This window comes from Heteronotia binoei, chromosome 17, assembly GCF_032191835.1.
Source record: "Heteronotia binoei isolate CCM8104 ecotype False Entrance Well chromosome 17, APGP_CSIRO_Hbin_v1, whole genome shotgun sequence".
Classification (NCBI taxonomy): domain Eukaryota; kingdom Metazoa; phylum Chordata; class Lepidosauria; order Squamata; family Gekkonidae; genus Heteronotia; species Heteronotia binoei.
The window spans coordinates 21,972,237-21,996,899 of NC_083239.1; the positions used below are offsets into that span (position 1 = coordinate 21,972,237).

A 24,663-nucleotide genomic window follows, 5' to 3' on the forward strand; every position below is an offset into this window, starting at 1 on the left:
AAGAATCGCACTGCTACAGCACCAACCCTAAATCAGACTTTTCCCTGCAGCCACTGTGGCCGGACCTGCCTGTCCCGCATTGGTCTTGTCAGCCAACAGCGAGCCTGCAGCAGACGTGGACTATTGCACCCTTCTTAAATCTTCGTTCGCGAAGCCAAGCCGAGAGAGAGAGAGAGACAGACAGACATATCTGTTCAGGCTAGGATGTCTTGCTAGAGCAGGAAGCCTAGATTGGCTGAGCGTAGGGATGGGGACCAAACTCAGTTTTTGTGCATGGCCAGAGAAACCTGGAATCCCTGCTCCCAGAATCTCCCTTTACAGACACAACAGATGAACGAGAGAAATGGGACATAACTTTGAGAGGGATTCGACAAGGAAGCTAGCCATTTTAGGCATGCCTGAGTTAGGGCTGCCAAGTCCAATTCAAGAAATATCTGGGGACTTTGGGGGTGGAGCCAGGAGTAACTGCGTGACTAGCATACAAGGGAGTTCTGGCCATAACTTTTAAAAGGACTGCGCACCTTTTGAAATGCCTTCCTTCCATAAGAAATGAAGGATAGGGGCACCTTCTTTTGAGGCTCATAGAATTGGGCCCCCTGGTCCAATCTTTTTGAAACCTGGGGGGTATTTTGGGGAGAGGCACTGGATGCTATAGTGAAAATTTGGTGTCTCTACCTCAAAAAACAACCCCCCCCAGATACCCACGGATCAATACTCCATTATTTCCTATGGGAATAAGTCTCCATAGGGAATAATGAAGTGCCGAGCAAACATTTCCCTTCCCCCACCGCCATTCCTGATGACCCCAAAGTTGGGGGGCACCCTCCAAACCGGGGATCCCCTGCCCCCACCTGGGGACTGGCAACTCTAATACACACTTAAACAAATGGAGGAACTCTGCTTTGACAAAGCGAACTCCTGACTCTTCCCAATGAAGTGCTTCCTGCTCTTATTTAAAGGCACAAACACACATTTTAAAATGGAACCTATTTGCAGGTTTCTAAAGCTGCCAGAGATCTACAGGCAGGTGGTCGCTGTGGGGGGCGGGGTTTTTCCCCCTGCCGGCCAGCTGGCTGGGGGCAGGGGGAAGCCTGTAAAACTGGGGGATCCCCCGCTGGGGATTGGGAAGCCTAGCCTGAGTTCAGCTGCACCTGATGTGATGTTTGACTTTTTAACAGCCGACCCAAGCTATAATTTTCAAAAGTGGTTTGCAGGGGGGAGGGGAGACTGTTGACAAGCCCAAAGCCTCTCAAGCATACATAACTATAGAATCAAAGAACTGGAAGGGACCCCTACAGTCATCCAATCCAACCCTCTGCACAATGCAGGAAATTCACAAGTACCTCCCCCTACACACACACACAGTGACCCCTGCTCCAAGCCCAGAAGATAACACCCCAAAATGGAAATCTGGCATGGAAAATTCCTAAAAAATATTGCTAGACAATACAGTCAAATGAATTATAGTCAAAGAAACAGTGAAAAATCAACTTATATAAATCTGTTCCACAGCCAGTAGCAGCAGCTTGAACACAGGAAGGTGCACACAGGTACACAGCAACTTCAAATAAGTACTCGCAGGTGCAATGATACAAACCAACAGTAATCACTATAGAGGAAGTTCATAAAATCCATTTCATGTTGACAATGCAAAGTCTTAAAAATGAACCCCCATAGAAAAGCAACTGCCAGTATATACTTTGGACAGGGATTAGGGCTCCAACAAGAAAGCCATCAATCTTAATAAAGGATAAGAACGCCAAAACTCAAAGTATTGTATTTTTGGACTTTTTTGTTTAAAAAGTTATAGTTGCCCGTTCAAATCACTGGAAGGTCTCTGGGCTTCCCAAACACCTGGAAGATCACAAATGAGCATCATCTGTGCTCCTTGGAAGAAGGGTGGGACATGTATGTACATATGAAGCTTCTTTGTACTGAATCTGACTTATTGGTACACCAAGGTCAATACAGTGTACTCACACTGGCAGTGGGTCCCGAGTCTTAGGCAGAAGTCTCTTACATTACCTAATTCCTAGTCCTTTTAAATGGAATTGCCAGGAATTGAACCTGGGACCTTTTGCATGCCAAGCAGATGCTTTACCACTGAACCACAGCCCCTTCCACCTTCCATTTACCCCTGGATGAAATGAGGGTAAAAATGTACCGGTGGATAAAACATTATTCAAACATTATGGCCTGTGCATGGAATTCTGCCTGGAAAATGCAACAGTGAATTTGACATTAGTGGTATTGGACAGCACGAACAAACTGATAAACAGTCCATTACTAACCACACAGCTCCTGTTCATTTCAGTGCACCAAAGACAAACCTTCAAGGCTCAAGATAGCAGGGGGGGAAAGAGCTGGCCAAGGGCACAATGTTTGTTTAAAATTCCTTTATTGATAAACACTTTCCAGGCATTGCAAGTGAGATTTATTTTTTCAATTAAAGCCAAAACCACAAATGAAAACGTTCAATCAGAAAACTTTTCAGTGTCCTGCTTATGGAAGACAAAAAAAAAGACTAAACTTTGTAATGGCAATGAAAAGTTGCATATTTAAGTCTTGGAAATCCAAATGTTGTAAGAGAATTTTTGTTTTTTCAGATAAGGCATATTAAAACATTTCCACACTGGGGCATCTGTAAATGATACGTTGCATGGTGTTGATAAGTGCAGGACAAAAGTTAATTCTAAACATCTTCAGCTGATGACTTCCAGAGAGGGGCCCATTTGGCTTCTTTACAACCTGTAAAGAGGGGGGAAAAGTTTACTTCATTTATACCCCTCTCCACCTTTCTCTCCAATGGGGACCCAAAGCAGCTTACATCATTCTTTTCTCCATACCCTCACAACAACCCTGCAAAAGGAAGTTGAGTCCAGTGGCACCATTAAGACCAACAACATAAGAACATAAGAGAAGCCATGTTAGATCAGGCCAATGGCCCATCCAGTCCAACATTCTGTGTCACACAGCGGCCAAATTATATATATATATATATATATATATATATATATACACACACACACACACACACACACACACACACTGTGGCTAATAGCCACTGATGGACCTCTGCACCATATTTTTATCTAACCCCTTCTTGAAGGTGGCTATGCTTGTGGACGCCACCACCTCCTGTGGCAGTGAATTCCACATGTTAATCACCCTTTGGAATTCACTGCCACGAGGTGGTGGCGTCCACAAGCATAGCCACCTTCAAGAAGGGGTTAGATAAAAATATGGTGCAGAGGTCCATCAGTGGCTATTAGCCACAGTGTGTGTGTGTGTGTGTGTATATATATATATATATATTTGGCCGCTGTGTGACACAGAATGTTGGACTGGATGGGCCATTGGCCTGATCTATCATGGCTTCTCTTATGTTCTTATGTTGTTGGTCTTAATGGTGCCACTGGACTCAACGCTTTTATTCAAGCATGAACGCTTATACCCAGAAATTAAACTTGGTTGGTCTTAAAGGTGCCACAGGACTCAAACCTTGTTCTGCTGCTTTAGACCAACATGGCTACCCTACCTGAATCTAGCAACCCTGTAAGGTAGGATAGGCTGAAAAGCCTGTGACTGGCCCAAGGTCACCTGGCCAGGCTCCACAGCATGTGGTCAAACATAGATCCTCCTTGATCCCAGTCCAACACTGAATTCCTTTTAGGAAAGCTTTCTAGATACCCCCTTCTTCCCACTCTCTTCCGAGAATGAGTGGGTGGCTGAGAAAGATATCGCAGCCCCCGATGTAATACGAAAGTTCAATCAGAAATGTTCTCACGGGGCGGTGGAGGCGACTTGGGGGGGGGGGGGGGGGCAGTATGTCAAGTGCCGCAAAGGTGCGAGGGTGGAGCAAGGTGATGAAAATCGAGCATTTCATCCGGGGCCTGAACGCTGGCATCCTGGATCGGGCCCTCACGCTGGTGGGCTGGATACAGTTGGCGGGGGAGGTCGAGACCAACATGAAGCGGGTGGCCATGCAGCATCAACACCAGTCTGGAAAGGGTCCGCAAAAAGCTAACCCCAAAACGGAGCCCAAGAAACCCACGGGGGGGGGGGGATTTGTGCAGAGGACATTCACACATAGATGTTACAAATACATTCTCATGTTGATTAGAGGCCCGGTTGGCCTTGATGCTCCCAGGCTCCTTCCTCTCCCCCAAGTCTGGGCTGAGAAGGCACAGATAAGACTTTCACACATTACCATTTCAAAGCAGGACCAGATCTCTAAAGGAGGGGGGAAGGAAGAGAGGGTGAGCTAGCAGCATTTGGTTATACTTTGGTTCTACCCAGCATGCTCTGTGCTTGAGCCAGAGTTATAGCCAGACTTGACAAAAAGTCCTGTGCATGATGCTCAATCTCATTTCAGCTTCAGGAAGAACACATGCACTGGGGCTCCCCTTACCAAATAGTTTTAGTATCTGCATTGAGACTCATGAGAGGCTGGAACCTCTCTCTCTTTTCAAAGTCATTTAGACATAGCTACCAAATCCTTTTATACAAGGACTCACACCAGAATGATTTACAATAGGTCTATCTCTGCTACAACTCCTTCCCTTTACCTGCCCCCATCCCCTTCTGTGATACTGGTTATTAAAATCTCAGTGCAGATTTTCCACGCAGTACACATCTAATGAAGCAAGGTCTGACTCACAAAAGCTTATGCTGGAATAAACCTGGTTTGGTTTTTTTAAAGAGAAATTTTAAAATGAGTAATTACTTGACCATTGACCAACTTGCTATGTAAATATATTTAAAAGGTGGTGGGACACCAAATATACAACACGGTGTGATCTCCATTTTCCTGTGGGGAAGGCAAGTTATTCTTATGTAACAGAACTGAAATCCGACAGTACTCAACTGTTTTTCCATGTAAAAGGAAGACACGTTTGCTGTAACGGGAGATGCCACAATGCCTGACCCTCTCAAATCAGTGACAACAAAGGGGACTGGCAGTCCACTCACCAGTCTTCCTGGTTTAAGAGGTAGCAGCAACTATGCCCACTTTCTGGGCAGCTTCTTTCTTGGCTTGGTGTGCCTGCAACACTGCCACAGCCTCTTCCACCTGGGAATGGAAGAAATCAAACTTTCCATCTGGCCTAACCAAGCAACCCCCAAAATGACACCCTTTCTGAACAGCACTGGGCGCAGACAGTGCCATGCTCTATTACCTTTGAGCGGAGCGATTCTGGAGACTCCAACATGTGCAGCAGCTCTGAGTTGTCAATCTCTAGCAGCATTCCTGTGATCTTTCCCGCAAGGCTGAGATGCATAGCTTGGATAAGGGGGAACAAACGTTCTCCTGTGGGAAGCAAAATTCAGATTAGCCACAGGCTGCCACACAGCCAGGCCAATAGGGGGAGGAAAAGATCTCAACCACGTCTCCCCCCGCAGCAAAGTATTAGCTATTTTGCAGTCCTTATGCAACACATATCAAGAGATTGTAGCAGAAAAGCAATGCACAGAGCTGAAAAATCCCGATATTAAAATACCATGCAATAACAGTTCTCTAAAGCTTTTCAGGAAAAAAGCAGGTAAGCAGACCAACAGCAGACTGCTGTACAAATATACTGCCCTCTAAAGATTCAGGGTCATTTCTAATTACAACACTGGGATTCTGTTCACACCCTGCTCACTATATTATCTGTACTCCAGGTGGCAGATGCTGGCAAAATTTGCTTACACCAGATGCCAAGAGAGCTTCAACGTTACTATGGAGTCTAAGAAGAAGCAGAAAGGAGTTGCTTACCCAGCATCTGTTTTTGCTCCTGGGGAGGGGCAGCAGCCAGCATGGAAGCAGTTAAGGGCTCCTGCCCCTGCACGTGAACAGCAGGCTGCGAGGCCTATTGGAGAACAGAGAAGAATTCAGCTGTAACATGGAGCAAGCAAAAGGAGAAGGCATCTTCATTATTTATTAATTCATCCATTAACAGTTACCAAAAAATTTAAACAAGTCATATTTTGATGGGTTAAGGAATGCCAACAGAAGTAATCAGAAAAATGGAACATCTTTTGTATGAAGGACGAACTGAACTAAGACCATTCCATCAGTAATGGTGTGTACGCTGACTGGAGCAGGCTGTAGGGACCACATAACTACAGTCTCTGCTGAGCAACATTTGCATCCTGTGAGACTTAATGTGCTTCCAAAGGGCCTACAAGGCAGAGATGTTCCGCCAGGCTTTTAATTGAGGACAGCATCAGGTACCATCTCATCTGGCACCCCCACCCCCTGCTTCTTTACATCGCTCATGAAATAGTGGTGCAATCTGGAATCCTGAAGTTTAACATCATTTGAGAATGTTTTAATTCTGTACTGCTTAAATTGTTTGCACTATTTTATCTTATGAGTGTTTTTATTGTTCACTGCCCTGAGCCTTGTGAGGGTGGTTTATACATTTAATTTATAAATACATTTATTATAATTAAGTCTTGTTCCATCTACACAAGCTTCCAATTTGCTTCTAGGACAAATTCAAGACATTGGTAAAAAAGGTAAAGGTAGTCCCCTGTGCAAGCACCAGTTGTTTCCAGCTCTGGGGTGATGTTGGTATTGTCCAAAGTCCTGTATGGCCTGGGACTGACATACCTGAAGGACTGCCTACTCCCACGTGAATTTACCCAAGCACTCCAGTCATCTTCAGAGGCCCTCCCACTTCATGTATCCCCAAGCAGCTGTGGCTTAGACAGATGGCAACCCAAGAAAGGGCCTTCTTGGTCATGGGACCAAAATTCTGACACTCCCTCCCAGGAAGAGTAGTCTGTCTCTGTCACTTGTCTTTGGCCAGCAGGTGAAGACTTTTTTGGCTAGGTACTCATAACAATCTTGTCAGATGTCAGGGACAGCCCTAGTTAGCTTTTGGATGGAAGACCACCAAGTGCTGCTATGCAGAGACAGGCAGGGGCAAACCACCTCTGAACACCTCTTGCATTGAAAACCCTCTGGGGATACTGTAAATCAGCTGCAACTTGATGAGAAAATAACTCGTATTAGCCCTCGTCCCTGTGTGTTTTTATCCACGAAAATTGCCAACCACTCCATTGCATCACTCAGCCTAAGTCCCTGTGTAAGTCAAGAACTTCTGGAGTGGTCAGCTGCTGTTAGCAGGCTGTAGCTTCCTCAAGGAAACAGAACAGATGTGGAACAAACTTTCCATCAGCCAATTTACATAGCTACTTCCATATGAAGCTAGGAAGTTTACTTCTGCCTGACTGAATTATTTGTAATAGTGCAGGAAAATCAAAGTGCTTTTTCTTTTGTAATACAAGTGATTGCTCTGTTTACTTCAAATTCATTTGGGTTTAGACAATGCTGCTTTCCTGCAAAGGGGCCTGAATGCAGTGAAAGCAGATCTGAACTCAATTAGACAAGAGTCCTATTTCCGTTTTTTTGTCACCAAATCATAGCCAACTTATGGCAACTCTATAGGGTTTTCAAGGCAAGGAATGAACAGAACTGGTTTGCCTCTCTTTGGGCACCAACCCTAGATTTCCATGGTGGTCTCCATCCTGCTTAGCTACTAAGATCTGACAAGATCAGACTAGCCTGGGCAGTCCGAGTCCCATTTCCATACTGCTGACCTAAAAGTCCAAGATGGAAATATTTGGTCATGAAATTTCTCAGTTTCATCACAGAATCCTTCTGATGACTGAAGTTTAAAGTAGGCTAATCAAATTCTAATCCTACCTGCAAAGGCTGTACTGTTGGGTGTGGGCTACGGACACTCGAGGCATATTTGTACGGAGGAACTGCTCTGGGAGCCTGGGCAGCCACAGGGGGTCGAGGTGCTAAGTTTGGACCAGTGTTGGTAACACCTGTTAGAGAACAAACATAGTATGTAATGGAGCTTATACAACAAAATGGAGCAAATGCTGTAAAAATCAGCAAAATTGCCCAAGCATGAAATGAACCTCAGGCAAATTTCTTTATGCTTGTCGATATTAACTCAGCTAGACACCAGCAATTTAAGATGTAATAGTTCAGCAGTTCAGTGATTCCAGAACTATTCCCTTTCCCTTCTTGCAGCCCTGTTAAAAGTGCAATGTCTGCTTTCAGAAGACTAAATCAATCCACATCTGTCTTAATCTTCTTTGCCATGTCCATATTTTTAACATTTGGGAATCCCACAAGGGCTCCTTCCTACAAACATCTAGCATCTGTCTCCAATAAACCAGAGGGGGAAGCAGCCACTGAGTCCTGTAACTTACCAACCCTTTGGGAGGCAGCGGGCAGGCCACGTGAGGCCTGGGCATTACCAGCTGGAGCCAGATGGCGTAGTGAAGGCCGCGGTCCAGACTGGCGCATGGTGTTGGGCATTCCTTGGAAGCCTGGTGAAGAGCAGGAAATGAGCATAAGGATAGGACAACCCGTATAAGAGTTAATGGGGGGACATCCAGCCTACTCTGACCTCACTCCCCAAACACCAGGTATTTGCAGCCAGTGGTAGCTGGTGGACACCCATCCCATGTATGCAATACAGTACAAGCCATACCATACCAAACCTTTAATGGCATAACAGTTGCAAATAAAAATACACAGAATATAAAAATTTAAACATTGGAGATAAAATCAAAATGAAACCGAGCTTACAGATGCATTCATACATGGTCAGGTTTAAATTTAAGGATGTCAGCCAAAAATTTTGCCACAGCCTCACTAACCTCCCCCTCAGTATCATTCAATAAATAATAACAGGGTGGCAGAATAGACAAATCTGGGGAGAAATTCACTTAGGCACACTCACACAAAACCCCCAGCAACTACCAGGAAAAACAAAGCAATGTGTTTTAAATGGGTTGGCACAATAAAGGAAGTAGAGCCACATTTTCTCCAGGCAGGATGGGGCAAGTCGGCTTATCAGGTAACTAAAAAGCAAGTCAGGTTATTAGGTAGCTAAAAAACAAAGTCATTCAAGCAATGTGATGTTTTAACAGTGGCAATATGAATGACAGGGTCCAGGATCTCCCATTCAGCAAGCACCCATGGACAGCTCTTCATCTTCAAAGGCACCTAAATGTGTACCAATTTTAGCTCAAGGAGTTCAGAGTATTCAATAGCTCTGGCTCCTATAAACACCCATTTAGATTTGAAACAATGGGACCCTCACACATCAAATTGCCAGTCCAAGACTGCCCACACAGCTTCTAGGTTATCTGGTTTGTTGCCTTTGGGCAGAGTAAAAATACTGTTCCCTTTAAGGCCAGAGGAGCTTCTTCAGGCTTACCTTGAGGTCTTCCCCCTTGCTGCCAGCGTGGGTTGGGTCTCATCTGAGTCATCTGATTAGGTGCATAGTAAGTGGGTCTGCTCTGAGCCTGAAAACAGAAGGGGCCATGCCCAGATCAATCAGAGTGAAAAAAAGCAAAAGTTATGTTTCCCTCTGCCTGGCCTGCAAAAGCTTTGACATTTTTTTAAAAAGCTAGCTACATTATATTTGCCAGTTCAGTTATTTCATATTATTAATCTCAATGCAAAGGCAGCATTCTGAATGCAGATTTCTCCTCCACCCACTCATTCACTGGGGAGCCAGAGGCAATTTCCCAGCACTTACCTGGGGTACTGCAGGCATGAAATAGCCACCTGCAGCTGGCTGGAACTGATTGATGATCGCATTGGCGGGCAGAGCTCTCATCCCGGCAATGCGCTGCATATACTGGTTGGTGAGGTGGGCCTTCCGCTCCTCCTTCCTCTGTGCCAAGGCAACATACAATGGCTTGGAGCCCACAATGCGCCCATTCATTTCTGTTACAGCTTTGGTGGCTTCCTCTGGAGAGGAGAAGCAGACGAAGCCAAAACCTTTGCTTCGACCATCTTCCAGCATCACCTAGGGAAAAGAAGCTCTTTGTAAGTGTGCACGGCCACTTTCAAGCATAGCATTGTTTGCCTAAAGCTAAGAGAAGCTACATAAAGGCAGGCATCCCAACATAAGCTCCAACCCAGCACAGACCTTACACAGCCGAATTTTAGTAAATCCTCCTCAGTCTCTGCTACTGGGGTTGGAACTTAACCATCACCAGCAGAATACTGCATGCTTCTCAACTCCCTGCTGATCCTCAGTTCCTGGGGCTGCTGAACATACATGTTAAATCACCCTTTCTGCTCAGAAGGATGATTTTGCTCCCTCTTCACATTACAGGAATCAGATGATTGTAGGAACAGAGGACAACATTGCGCAGACCCATGTACCTTCTTTTGGCAATAATTCAGTTCCAGCTCTTGGTTCTGACACACATGAAACTAATTTATTGACACATATGAAACTACTTTACAGTGAATCACACAATCAGTTCATCAAGGTCAGTACTGTCAATGGCTCTCACATCACCTACTGCCTGGTCCTTTTTAACTGGAGATGATGGGGACTGAACCTGGGGCCCTCTACATGCCAAGCAGATTATCTACCAGTTTTTCTAGCCAGGATATTTTTTATCTAAACTGGGCAAGGCTACCCACCCAATCTTTTTATAGAAGAACAGAAGAGTGTCCCAATAATCCAAACCGCATGTGTGTGCACACTCTTCACTCAGAGTCTGCCAGTAATTCCAGTCTTGCTCATCTCCCTTCCTTATGCAACATCACAAATAGATGCAACCATATGACATCAGCAAACTCTGACATCTGAGCTACACCAGTGATGTTCAGCCACTTTGAGGTACCTCCTTTGCTCACTTCCTGGTTCACACAAAAATGCTGAGCAGAGAACACAGGAAACTGCTCTGCAGACAGGCCTGCTGAAAACAAATGTTGCTGAGGTGTAGAGACAAGCCCTTAACAAGAGAGGCAAGTGGCTCATCTGGATATCCTCTGCCTTTGCTTTAGCACCGTATGTCCCCGTGCCCACACTGGTTCTGTCAGGCATGGGAAAGATTCAAGTGCAGCCTTCTTATAACAGAATCACAAGCCCATCAGAGACCATGCAACAAGAAAAAGGCCCATGTTGTCTTTCCCTTCCCCCCATCTAACTTCAGCCTGCAGATACGAACCCAACAGATTTTGTGTTCTGACTAAAATTCCAACAACAAACTTCCTAGTAATTATAATTTGGTCTGTAGTACTCAGAGTGCAATTTCTCAAGTGTTCTTAGGTGAAGCACTTCCAGCTATGCACCTCTTCTTTGTGCCTGTTTAATCTTTCATCAATCCTTTACCTTGGCACTTGTGATGGAACCAAAAGGTGAGAACTCCTTCCTCAGTTTTTCATCATCAATTGTATCGTCAAGGTTCTTAATATACAAATTAACTCCCTGGGAGAGGAAAACCCAAAGAACCACAGTATTAGCACCGAAGGTTAAAACAGAGCAGGGGTCATGCACAGACAGAAAACCAAATGAGCTCATCTCTGTGATCTGTCAGTACACTATAGCTGATGTCCTATAGACTTCCAGGAGCAAAAGTGCTGAAATGTTTCAGAGCTGTAGAGGCAAGTCTCTTTGCAAGAGAAGATAAAACATGCCTGGATTTGCTCTGTATTGCTTTAGCATCACATGTCCCCGGGCCTGCACTATGTAGCAAGGAGCGGGAAAGATTCAGATGCAGTTTCCAATCCACCAACTTTTCCAAATACATCCTAAGCTTCAAGCCATCTTTCATTCCTAAGCTACAAGCCATCTACTGCTCTTGTTTAAAGGCATTCAAGTCACATCTGAAACGGAGCGATCCCTTGTGGAAGCAAACTACCATTCTCACACAGATGATTATCAGTCTCCTTATTTATGTCTTATGTATTACAGAGTATGTATGAAGATTAGAGTCCATCAGCATACAGATGGTTAAAAGTACAGCCAAAATAAAAGGAATGTTCCTTAAATAGTGAAGAACAAAGAACATGTATTCTGCACAAGTAGCAGCCTGAGTTCATTAGAGCTTGGAAGCTAAGCAAGGTCAGCCACAGGTACTTCTTGGATACGAGACCACCAAGGATATCTAGGGTTGCTATGCAGAAGAAGGCAGTGGCAAATCATCTCTGCTCTTGCCTTGGAACCACACAAGGGTCTCATTGAGGGGCCACCATAAATTGTTTGCAACTAAATGACACCTGATTATTATTCCACATATGGGAGGCATTTTTTTTTACCTGATAACGACTGATTCTTTCTTGCTTCAACTGCTCAAACTTCCGTTTCAGTTCTGCCTGGCGTTCTACTTTTTTCTGTGCACGGCCCACAAACACCATTTTCCCATTGATATCTTTTCCATTCATTTCTTCCACTGCCTGGAAAAAAAAGTCCAAAACAGCATATACCTGATTATAACAGAAGTCCTATTAATATAAACTACTGTCCCTGAGCAGCAGCCCCTGAATTTTATATGCTGAGACCTGATTTAAAAGTGACACTGAGAGGAAAAAGCACTCTCCCTTCAGCACCTTGCTTGCTAGGCTGTTTTTGTACAGCACAACTAGTTTGCTAAGCTGTTTTGCACAGGTAGCTGCCCAGCGAAAGCAGCTTCTGGGCAAATGTGGAGCCATACAGGGAAGTGGGTTTTTTTTCTTGCAGCATCACTCTTCAATCAGGCCTGAGCAACATGTTCTGAGACATGATTCTGCAGTTCTCACGGGTTCAAAGAATTGACCACCATGGCAAAAATCAGAGACTCTCAGCTTCCTCCTCATTTGTTTCATTTATTTTATATTCTTCACTCTTCAGCCACCTAATTCTCCAAGGCAGCTAATATCAGAAACAAAAAAATACATACAAAAAAGAAAATATTATCTTTAAAAAGAGAAGAGAGGATCCCTGAGAGATCTAATCAATCAGAAAGCATCCAGTATAAAGAAGAGCAGAGTATGTGTGATAAAAACAGATGCTGTGAACATTCTAACCAGCAAGAGCAAGTAAAACACAAGAATAGCAGCTATCAAGAGGAGATGGCATAAGTACAGACGGTTACATAAAGGGGGGGGGGGAGGGAAAAACCTCACCTTTAGCCAAACCTGTAGCTTGAGTGGGGATTTGAACCTGTGTGCTACCAAGCCTGATGAAATCGCACAAGTTGTGTGGAAGCTGCCACTGGGCCCAGGTGAATGGTGTAGCATAAAGTCATCCACACGTGGGTGAGTTGTGCAAACTGAATGGCAGCAAGCTGCCTGGGGGCTTTTGCCTAGGCTGGCCCCCAATGAGTCCTCATCCTCTAAGGTGGGAGGGAAGGGAGCAGAGGTGGGCTGGGAGGTCAACACAGCCCTGGAAAGTGCCCTCCCCTTGATTTTTCCTAACAGAATCTAAAGTTTGAAGGCTAGCAACATTTAGCAACTTCTACCTATTTGAAAACTTGCACAATATTCTGTCATTTTGATTGGTCCCTACCAACACAATGACAACTGATATATTCTTTCTTGAAAGTACAAGCACTTTAATTATTGTGAGGAGGGGGTTAACCCTCCAGTCTATTTTTTGGATTTCACATTTTTCTGTAAACTGGGGCTTTTTCTCAGGTTTGTAGACAAATGTCTTCTCTGTTCATGACTCCAGTCTCTAGATTTTATACACAGATAGGGCCATAAGAATTAGATACATTATAAGATATGCTGGTTTCTGGATTTCCTATCTACTCTTTATCAAAATAAAGAAGACAGATAAACACACAAAGCTGCCTTATACTGAATCAAACCATTAGTCCATTACAGGCAGTACTGTCTACTCCAACTGGCAGGCGCTCTAGACTCCAAGGTCTCAAACCCTTTTACATCTACTAAGAGATCCAAGCACTGACCCTGGGTTCTTTTCTGCATGCCAAGAAGATTATTAAGTCACACACCCCTCATCAGAAAAAAACAGAAAATCCATCTTTCATTGTTAACTGCAAAAGTTTTAGATGATCAACTCATAGATAATGAACAGAATTAATATTTGACACCTATTCTGCAAACACGATTTGTATTAATTTTAAAAGAGATTTTTTATGAACACCTCACCAGTTAGATAAAATCTAATGGTAAACTGCATCAATGTAGGAAGCATGGGCAGAAATCAGCAGTATATTTAACACATATGGTAGGCATGCCCAGATTTCTCTGGCTTTTGGAGAAAAGTTTTAAATGAAATCAGAATTTTTCTATTAAGGAATGGTTTTATTTATTTTATTAGACTTTTAGCCCACCAACCCATGTCCAGCAAGGCTCATTTTGAAAAGTTTGGCAAACTATGAAATTGGCTGAATTAAAATAATGTCTCCATCTAAAAGATGGAAGAAAGCCTCAACTGTTCTTTGCTGTTACTTAGGAACTCTTCTTTCAGTTTTGGAAATGTATTCTTAATTTGAAGATTGTTGGTTGTAATTGTTTTTGTTTTCTTCCTAAACTCTAACTTTTGACCTTATATTCTTTAATGTACTGAGAAGGCAGAGAAGAGAAACAGACCATGAACGGCTGAAAATGCTCACTGGAAACATGCACAAATTCCTTGTTCATCTAGGGACTGTATCACAGAATAATCACCCTAAAGGTGCCACTGGATAACTGCTGAATTTTACCTCTGAGAAAGTCTTTTGAACCCACAACTGCACCATTCTGTTTTCAGATGGAGATGCAGTGGAGCAGGTCCTTTGCCTGCTAGTGAGTATTAGTACTATTTTGTGATAGCTACAGATGGACTTGATCCAACTGTTTTTCTATTTCCTGACTCAAAAGCAGGTAATAGTTTAAAACGACATGTGACATTAGACTCTCTTCATGCTCTGAAAGAGCTGTTCATACCTTGTTAGCTTCTTCATGCTTTTCAAAGCTCACAAAGCCAAAGCCTTTGGACTTCCCAGTAGGGTCTGTCATGACTTTCACACTGAGGGTCTTGCCTGTTGCCAGAAAAATTGAATTAGCGAAGACAGCACACAGCAAACATTAAGGAGAACCTTTCAAAATAAAACCAGTGCTTTAAAGACTGTTTCCCCCCAAAAAAGTTAATGCGAATGTTTCAAAACCGATAAGAGGAAAAGTTAGCTTCTCTTCAGAGAATTTGTCTCATCTCGTCCTGCTTTACAATATTTCTCCATGTTTCCTTTGCTCAAATTCCTTGGCTGGAAGCTATTCTTCAGATACCACCTGAAGGGGAAATTCCTAACAAAATCTCTTTGCCCTCAACAGCACCCCGGGTGAAAGCCACAGGATGCTGAGGACCTGCTGCAGGAATATTTACCATATTTGCTGAAAAGCTCCTTGAGCCTCTCATCATCCATATCATCTCCAAAATTCTTAATGTAAACATTGGTGAACTCCTTGGCTTTGGCTCCCAATTCTGCCTCACGCTCTTTTCGGGATTTGAATCTGCCAACAAATCTGAAAGAGAAAAAGAGGGGAAATGATGATGAAATGAAACCCCTGTTTTCCTACAACAGTAGAAAGGTAGAACATAGTTCCAGGGAAAAGGGACAAGCAGAAGTTGGTCGTGAGATGGACAGACACGAGAGGGCAAGAGACCAAGGAGACAAGTCCCCCATTCTGAAAATGAAGAGGCAGCAAGCTAAGAACACCCACCCAACATTGCTGAGCAGGGCAAGCACAAAATATTGGACCAAGCCTATCAGGTGGTAAGTGAAAGCAAGCCCCTGCACCAGGGGGTGTAGGCTGTGGCTCGGGCAGGGAAACTCACCAGCCCTGGAGTAGAGAGGCAGCAGGCCAAGGCTTGGGCCAGGAGAACCAGCAGCCTTGTGTGTTAATACTGAGATGCATCACGGCTCATGCGGTGGGCTACCGCTGCTTCTAGCCGAGACACTCACACTTTGCGGTCGTTCAGCAGCATGCCATTCATCTTCTCAATGGCCCGGTCCGCAGCATCCTGTGTTTCAAAGTGCACAAATGCATAGCCCTTAGAGCCGTTCTCGTCACACACCACCTGCAAGGCAATTGGGCAGAGGTAAACAACACAAATTCCTCTCGTTTGGCTTCACTTAAACCTCAGCAATGCCAAAGATCTTACAAGGATGTTAGGAAAAAATGAACAGAAGGATGCAGCAATATTTCTTACATCAGCAATATGAATGAAATCACAAGAAATGCTGTTCAATGCATAAAGAGCATGGGTTCCCCTTGCCCATCCCGAAGCAGTACTTGCCACCAATGAGACTCTCTTGAGTAAGGAAGCCTTGCATGTACATCTAGTGATAGTGCAAGAGTCTAAATAAAAGCCCATAAAAAGCTTTCGGAAGGAGAACCATTCAATCATTATTTTGGGGAACAAGGAAGGGAAATCAGAACACTACTGGAGACACAGTAAAAATATCTAGCAAAAGCAAGTTTGTTTTTTGTGATTTTTTTCCTACCTTTGATTTCTGCAATTCTGCTTACACATCCCTAATGTCTATCTGCCTCTCTCTCTCCCTCTCTCTCTGAAGTGCAGTCAAGTTGCTTCAGACTTATGGTAGCCCTATGAATTAATGACCTCCAAAACATTCTATCGTTAACAGACTTGCTCAGATCTTGCAAACTGAGGGCCATGGCTTCCTCAACTGACTCAAAACTATCTCCTGGTGGGCCCTCCTCTTTTCCTGCTGCCTTCAACTTTTCCTAGCATTATTGCCTTTTCCACAGACTCTTGTCTTATCATAATGAGACCAAAACATGACAGCCTCAGTTCAGAAGTTTTTAGCTTCTAGGGACAATTCGGGCTTGATTTGATCTAGATCCCACTTCTTTGTCTCTCTGGTAGTCCATGGTATCTGTAAAAACTCTCCACCAACACCACATTTCAAACGCCTGACACCATCATTATTTCCCCAGGTTGCATGCATTCAAATTCCCACCAGCCCCCTGAGATGCTGTAAGAGGGCACATCAAAACCAGGCCTTGTTGAGAGTTCAGGGAAGATGCCAAGTCTCACCTTGCAGGAAAGGATATTCCCAAAAGCTGAGAACGTGTCATAAAGTGCCTTGTTGTCTATGGATTTGTCCAGATTCTTAATGAAGACATTTCCTACCCCGGATTTCCTCAGGGAAGGATCCCGCTGAGACCACATGATGCGGATGGGCTTCCCTTTGATCACATCGAAGTTCATGGTGTCCAGAGCTCGTTCTGCTGCAGGGTTAAAGGCAGTAAGGAGAAGTGAGGCTTTGCCTTGATGAAAAAGGGATAAAACACTCCCCACCTCCCCACCCCCACCACCATCAACTGAGGCACCACACATAATGGCCACCTTTAGGGCGCGCACTGCCTTTTTTCACATCATACTTCTGGGGGCATTTCAGCAAATGTTTATTTATTAATAATACTTCTGTGCTGCCTTTTCAAAGTCCTAATTGAAGCAGCTTAAAATATTTTTTCAATTTTTTTTTTTAAAAAACAATGAAGTTGGAGATACACAATGCACATGACAGGATATGCACACTTTTGTGCATTTGATCAAAACACAGTGAGTATGACCAAGCAGAAAGGGATTAGGAACCCTGCAAGTAATATGGCACATTTGCATTTATATTAATGATTCAAAAACTGCTGAATTGTTACTAAACTGTAATACAAAACCTGCAGCAACACATTTGTTTCTTCCCCACATGCTTCAACCTCCTCACTTTTTTGCAATGAGGCAATATTAATCTCCCTACCCCATTGAGGACCACGGAAGTCCTTCTTGTACTACACAGGAAATCTTATCCACCACATTCTAAAGCTTCTGCAACTCACACTAATCCTCCTTCAGGATTCTATTTTTGTACTGAGTAGCTTATTAAAAGCACTGTGACACACTCCCATCAGGATTCTGTTCATAAAATTCAGAGGCCTGGGCAAAGCTTCGTGCCAAACAGCGTTCTCAGTGAGCTCGAAGAAGAGCGACTGAATTTTATCTGGGGAGGGAGGAGCCTGAAACTAGCATGAGATTACGTTCCCCAAGGCACTGTTTAGCCAGAATATATTATTTAGCTATTTATGCTTTGACTTTGTCCCCAGTGAGGACTCAAAGCTGCTTGCAACAGCACTCCACCCACCTCTATTTTATCTTCAACATCACCCTGTGAGGTAGGCCAGGTTGAGAGATCGACTGATCTAAGGTCGCCCAGTGAGCTTCCACAGCAGAGAGGGGATTCAGACCTGGGTCTCCCAGATCCTTGTCCAGCATGCTAAGCACTATGCCACACTACCTCTTAGAATTGTTCCTAACCAGGAAAAAAAACCCAGCCCGCAGTTTTCTTGTATGCTTCTTCTAAAACAGCCAAGAGAAATGGCTGAAATAGGATAATATAGGTAAGGACAGCCTGGGTAGCAGTAAATAGCAGAGGAAGTAGTGAGAACGGAGGTTAAGGGGTGTGGCAGATGGGATCTGGCAGATGGGAATTCAAAAACTGTTTCTAACCACACCAGACCAGGGATGTCTATACTCTTCAGAGCTAACTCCCTGTTTGACTGGGTATGACTTCTCAACCAAAACCTCACCCTCAAAGCTAGACCTGCTCACCGTTGGCAAACTGAACACATCTTTTTCCTTATATAGAATACTCCAAAAATTCAAACCCCTCAACTGATGTGGAAACTCAAGTGCATTCAGGCAGCAGTAAATATAAAGTGTCATTCTGCCTATTCCTCAAGATACAAGTCTTTGCTGATATTCAGCTGCAGTTCAGCAAAAAGGAAATATATGGACCATTTTTTCCAACAATTCCCTCACTGCTTTCCTATGCACAACACCTACACATGATGTTGCCTTTTACTGAATCAGGCCTTTGGTCCATCAGGCTGTGTATTGTCTATTCAAACCGACAGCAATTCTCCAGGGTTGCCCATGGAAGTCTTTCACTACCAGATCCTTTTTTAAATGGAGATGCTAGACTTTGAATCTGGGCCTCTCTGCATGCCAAGCAGATGCTATATCACTGTGCCACAGCCCACTCCTGAAACACTGGAAAAGTAGACAGAACCTCTTAAATGATTGAGGAAGTACATGTGGCAGCTAGTGCAGTCTGAAATATATAGGGCAGAAACAGTTTATATACTAAGACCAGTGTCTTAAATTTGGCATGGAAAAACCAGGGAGGTTACTTTAGTCAGCACAATATGATCTCACCAACATTAGACAGAAGTCTGCTGCAACACTTTACCATCAGAAATTTCCAAATCATATTCAAGGACAGTCCCATGCAAAACAAATAACAACAACATTTAGAATTTCTATAGCATGAATGACACTGGCAAGATATTGGTCTTCCATCAACTGATTAACCAGCCAATGCTGATAGAAGCGATCCAAGCCAGTGCAGATACCTGGAAATGTGGGAGCAGAGCAGAACCCAAGAACTATTCCCAAGATGCAAACCACATTTCATAACAGCACAAAGCAAAAAGGATTTGTTGCCCCAGCAGTGGGCAAGCCTGGAAACAGCAGAGGACTTTATCGGCTTCTCAGAATCCCCCAAGTTCTGCATACTGGACATGTGGCAGTGGAAGCCATGGCTGGTCATGCAAACATGAGCCATGACTGGAAAAGTTCCAAGATTCATACCCCTTCCCCAAGTAACTGCACCTTCATGCCATCCCTTCATTACCAGCTGCTCACTAAAAAAAAAGAAGCACCATGGTTTAGAAGGACCAGTTGTCTTGTGTTAACCAAAGGAGTTCCGTTACAAGTGGATCCTCAGCCCAGCTAGTCAAATTTGGCAGTGTTTATTTATAGCAGGAAGGGGTGCTCCAGAGAGACACATGATGGCAAGGACTGCAACTCCTAGAATATGCCAACAGAGAGCCTGCTGAAAGGGAGAAAGTGGTACGAAACACAGCAGGTATGCAACAAAGGATTCACTGACATGCTCTACAGCATTCTTCACTGCACAGTGAAATATGCTGGGCCCTGCCATACAGAATTCTTCTCTAAGACCCTGGTCCAGTACTGTTACACACTGCAGGGAAACAGATTTCTTTCATGCTTTAGGAACACATTTGGACAGTCATTGCAGCGGACTGATAGGCTGCATTTTTAAACATTAAAATCTTCCCTTTGCTCTACAAAACTGCATCATAGTCAGCATGCAAGGCATGAGTCTGTGCTTCATTTTGGTCATACCTGCATAGCTCTGCTTTTGGGGAGATCAGTGCAACATTGTGCTGATCTGTAGCAGACCATGTGATGGTCAGGAGTAACGAAAATAACTGTGGTTTCTGCAGAATGCTTAGGTGGTCAGAGCCAACCTGGCTACATGTTACAACTCCCAAACAGGCAGTGCAGCAAACAGCTACTATTCCCTTAAACCCCTCTAGTGGCTCAATGCCATTTGAAATTCCCTTAAACCCACCCCTCTAGTGGCTCAATGCCATTTCACAAATTTTTATTACCACAATCCTCATGGTGAGCATTTCCCCTAGCCATGAAGCTAAACATGACACGTGCAAGCACTACCATTTGCACAGAATGGAGAAAGTGTGCGCACGCATCATCCAGACAGTCACACCGAGTTGTGGAGCTACACCAAATGCTTCCAAAGCACAATGTGTTAGAAATAAGACTCTGTTCCTCTGCTAATGGCAAGCACAAACTTTGGCTGGCTATCAAGCTAGCTAATATTTATAGATCAAGTTGGGGCATTTTTAAAATTGTCATCTTACCACTTTGGCTTGGAGTGGCTTTCAACAGCCCAGTGGCTTCAGCCTGGTTTTCTTTCTCCAAGACAGACTGTCAATGTGCTGATGCTCAAGTCTTAAGAGTTTTTTTACAACCATTTGCTGCAAAATCGTGGCTTTTCCAGAAGGCCACCTCGTCACTATGGGCAACTTCTCTGAACATCGGTAGTTTTAGGATCAATACTGGGTACCTGCTTGGGCATCCTCTACCGCAGGGGTGGCCAATGGTAGCTCTCCAGATGTTTTTTTGCCTACCACTCCCATCAGCCCCAGCCATTGGCCATGCTGGCTGGGGCTGATGGGCGTTGTAGGCAAAAAAACATCTGGAGAGCTACCATTGGCCACCCCTGCTCTACCGGAACCGAGTTGAGAGTGCATTTATACTACGTGATATTATGAGGACTTCTCACACTATTACATGCAGGCACCAAATTCAGCAGGGTAAAGTTCACTATGCTGACTTCATTACCACATTATGAACTAGATATTTTAATCTATTCTATGATTAATCCCTAAAACAAAGGAAAACGAATTTCAGCTTCCTTGAAGATATCAAAGCACATAAGACCATTCCTCACTCACTTCAAAATAACTGTGAATCCCCATTTTTCTAGTGTTGTTTCTTGAAACTGGCTTCAGTAAATGTGCAGGAAGCAGGAAAACAGCTTTTGTAGATAAAATATAGCTTAAATAATTTAAGCAAATAGTGGCATGCTCCCTGAGTGCACATAAATTTGTAATTAGATTAAATCTTCTCAATTCCAGATTGCTCAGAGTCAACGTAGTACAATAAACAGTTTCCCAAGTTCAGACACAGAAGGCACATGTTGAAATCCCTGGTCATGGACACATAATTATCCTCAGCTGAACAAATCTTCAAGGGGTCACTGGTGCAGTAATTAAGATAAGAATCTAGGACACCTATGTTTAAATCCTCACTCTGCCATTAAATTTGCTGGGTATCCCTGATCCAGTCATTCTCTCTTTCAGCCTCACCTACTTCACAGGGTTGCTGTGAAGTTAAAAGGGAGGAAAAGAGAAATACATTGATCACTCTGTGAGCCTTGGAAGAAGGATGGGAAAAAACGGTACTATGCAGACCCCTGAGCCTTAAGCAATTTGGTAGGAAAAAGATCTTTACAAACAGCAAAATGGAAACAATACTTGCTGCAATTATTATGGAACAAAGGTGAAATTTTACTACTTCTAAAATCATAAGCCCACCTGAGTGGTACAATAAAACGCCACAAACTGCTGCTTTTCACAACCTGTTTACCCCACTTTTGCAGGGTCCTGGGTAAGTAACATGCATAGCACCACATGACGGTTAGCAGAAAGCCCTTGCGGTGACCACTAGAAAACCTTTTTGCTGCACATGGCCCAACTGATACAAGAGGGAGACATAGGAAAATGTTGGTCCATGGTACTCAACTTTGAGCATAAGACAGAATGTAGCTTGAATGGGCCGTGGTTCTGCATGGATACTCACCATCTGCTGGCTGCTGGAAGTTGACATAAGCATATCCCAGGGAACGACGGGTGATCATATCTCTGCAGACACGGATGGAGAGCACGGGACCAGCAGGGCTGAACTTCTCATAGAGCATGGCCTCCGTGACATCAGGGTGAAGATCACCCACATATAATGATGCCATTGGGTAGCTACTAGCAGCTGTGTTCATCTTCCACTCTCCACACACTCCCGCCCAAAGGTGCTACTGTTAGGCTTTTAATTTATTTTTTTAAAATAAAATCTTTGAAAGAAAACCACTAGTTTAGAGGGAATTTAAAACCAGAGCTAGTCAGGGTCTCAAAAAAAAAGACTGAAATGGCTGCTGAAGATAACTCTGTATCAGAGAAGAAAAAGCAGCTAACACGAAGAGTGCAGATATCAAAATTTAGTGTTTGAGAAAGGCCAAGACATAACCAGGTAACAGTATCTCTGTCAGAAAAAAATTACTTCAGACCCAGATAAAAGTGAAGAGGCAGGAACATTTTAAAAAGTTAAATATTTACTTAAATAATTTCCAATTACACCTTTAAAAATAAAAATTCTTTCACTCTTCCCCTGCAAAATATTCAGCTGGGAAATCTACTTCAAGTAATTACCGACAGTTTCAGTCTTAACGTCTTACGTCTAATTAAAAAAATAACTCTGAAAAAAACAAAAACTATATTATCTTAAACATCTATTCATGGGAGCTTATTGTCCCATAATTTTTATTTATGCAACATACATAAAATAGATCCCGGGCGGCTCATTTGTGGGTTCAGCAAAGTTTCCTGTCGTTGCCTAGAGGCTTAAATATCTTAACATTAAAATGGACAGTGTGATCGCCAAGGAGGCAGAAAGGCCGAGAAAAGGACCTCGGGGAGGGAGGCAGGGAGGTCAGCTAGAGAAGCCGAAAGAGTGGGACGGGGTGGAAAACAGCCTCCCCAAAACGGGATCAAAAAGAGGGCTCTGAATAGGGAGGAGGGGAAGGAGCGCAGGAGAATCTGCGCTGACGGGAAGGGAAGGGACGGGACGGGAGGGAAGTCGAGATAAACGGATTCTGACGGGGGCAGATTCTAGAATCCGGGGAGGGGGGAGAAAAAGCCAAGCAAAAAAATGTAGCCAGGCCACAAAACGAGGGGGGGGGGCGTACTCGACCTCCACACGAGGGACGGCTGAGCCCGAAGGCGGCGGTTGAACGAACGCGGGTTTGGAGGGAGGGGGGGTGTTTAATAAGGAGCTAGTTTCAAGAGGGGGGGGCACAAACGGGAAGCTTGAGTAGGAGAAGAGAAGCGGGGCCGGCGTGAGCGAGGCGAAGAGGACGGAGGCACCTCAGTCAGCCGCTCTCCTTTCCCTCCCTCCCTCCCGCGCTGCGCTGCCCTGCCCGTTACCCTCCTCCTGGATCATCAGGCGGGATTTTTTTCCTTTGGTTTTTTTCTTTTTTTGCTCTTTTTAAGGGTTTTTTTGTTTTAAATAATTTTAATGCGTTTTTTTCTTCCTTTCCTCCTCCGAGGCCGCGAGCAGAGAGGAGGCGGCGTCGGCCGCGGAAGCCCCTTTATAGGCCGGGCCGAGCGGGCCGCCGAGGGCGCCGCCGTCGCCCCCGCGAGGCCTCCTGGGCCCAGGCCATCGAGAGGAGGCCAGAGGAGCGGGAAGACGCCCAAGAGGAAGCGCCCGCCGGTTGCAGCGGCACCTCCTGGCCGGAGGAGGCTAGAGTTGGGGGCCCCTCCGTCAGTTCTTGCCTAAGGCTTCCCTTCCCCCCTTGAAGTAAAATACCCTTTCTGCCAACACTCCCCCGCAGAGGGTGCTCACCCTAAACAAACACACAAAAACTAACACCCGATGTGGATTTAGGGGGGATTCAGACCGTGTTGGTCTGAAGGAACAGGACAAAGCGTGATTCCAGTGGCACCTTTAAGACCTACAACGTTTATTCAAGGATAAGCTTTGGTGTGCAAGCACACTTCTTCGCATGTACTGTAATATTTTTTGCTCAGTACTGGTTGTTTCTTTTGTGAACAGAGAACGCTCGTGTGATTGTTGCGAGACATGCTGGCTTATATCTTAAGCTCTTGATTTCGAAATGGTTGAAGTTGGCCATCTACAGATGACCAAAAAAAGGGCAAAATGTATTTCTAAGCAAACCTTCAACCAGTTCCTTTTTTTGTTATTTTCCCACATTTTACCTACCACAATGCCAAAGTCAGGAGTTGGCTTGCCAACCCCCATTGGATTATACAAATACCCAGGACTTTTTTGGTAGAAAAAGCTCAGCAGAAACTCATTTGCATATTAGGCCACACACCTCTGATGTCACCATTTTCACACGAAGGCTTTTTGAAGCAAAACCCCAGCAGGAACTCACTTGCACATTAGGCCACACCCTGACACCAAGCCAGCCGGAACTGCGTTCCTGTGCGTTCCTGTTCAAAAAAAAAAGCCCTGCAAATACCCCCCTTTTTAAAAAAAAAAGTAAAGGTAGCCCCTGCGCAAGCACCAGTCATTTCTGACTCTGGGGTGATGTCGCATCACGACGTTTTCACGGCAGACTTTTTACGAGGTGGTTTGCCATTGCCTTCCTCATCTACATTTCCCTCCCAACAAGCAAGGTACTCATTTTACCAACCTCAGAAGGATGGAAGAC

The 24,663-nt window shown here is 44.3% G+C and overlaps 1 protein-coding gene and 2 non-coding genes across 5 annotated transcripts; all 3 read right to left on the reverse strand.

The window, feature by feature from the left end:
- Positions 1 to 2,381: 2,381 nt before the first annotated feature.
- On the reverse strand, positions 2,382 to 23,616 carry PABPC4 (poly(A) binding protein cytoplasmic 4). Of its 3 annotated transcripts, XM_060257546.1 has the most exons (15): positions 22,020 to 23,608; positions 16,809 to 17,002; positions 15,709 to 15,824; positions 15,129 to 15,268; positions 14,693 to 14,787; positions 12,077 to 12,214; positions 11,151 to 11,246; positions 9,555 to 9,827; positions 9,231 to 9,318; positions 8,215 to 8,334; positions 7,694 to 7,821; positions 5,756 to 5,849; positions 5,178 to 5,308; positions 4,972 to 5,071; positions 2,382 to 2,748 (listed from the first exon to the last, which is right to left on the reverse strand). In XM_060257546.1, exons 1-14 carry the CDS (start codon positions 22,210 to 22,212, stop codon positions 4,985 to 4,987), a joined length of 1,893 nt encoding a protein of 630 aa, XP_060113529.1. In that variant the 5' UTR covers positions 22,213 to 23,608; the 3' UTR covers positions 2,382 to 2,748; positions 4,972 to 4,984. The 3 variants fall into 3 exon arrangements, with proteins under 3 accessions (XP_060113529.1, XP_060113530.1, XP_060113531.1); XM_060257547.1 differs by lacking the exon at positions 16,809 to 17,002 and having other exon boundaries at positions 22,020 to 22,253; XM_060257548.1 differs by lacking the exons at positions 2,382 to 2,748; positions 4,972 to 5,071; positions 5,178 to 5,308; ... (5 more) ...; positions 11,151 to 11,246; positions 12,077 to 12,214 and having other exon boundaries at positions 14,699 to 14,844; positions 22,020 to 23,616.
- On the reverse strand, positions 10,743 to 10,879 carry LOC132586571 (small nucleolar RNA SNORA55). The gene has a single exon (XR_009556378.1). It is a non-coding gene; the product is annotated as a small nucleolar RNA SNORA55 (small nucleolar RNA).
- On the reverse strand, positions 11,402 to 11,536 carry LOC132586570 (small nucleolar RNA SNORA55). Its single transcript, XR_009556377.1, has one exon. It is a non-coding gene; the product is annotated as a small nucleolar RNA SNORA55 (small nucleolar RNA).
- Positions 23,617 to 24,663: the final 1,047 nt, after the last annotated feature.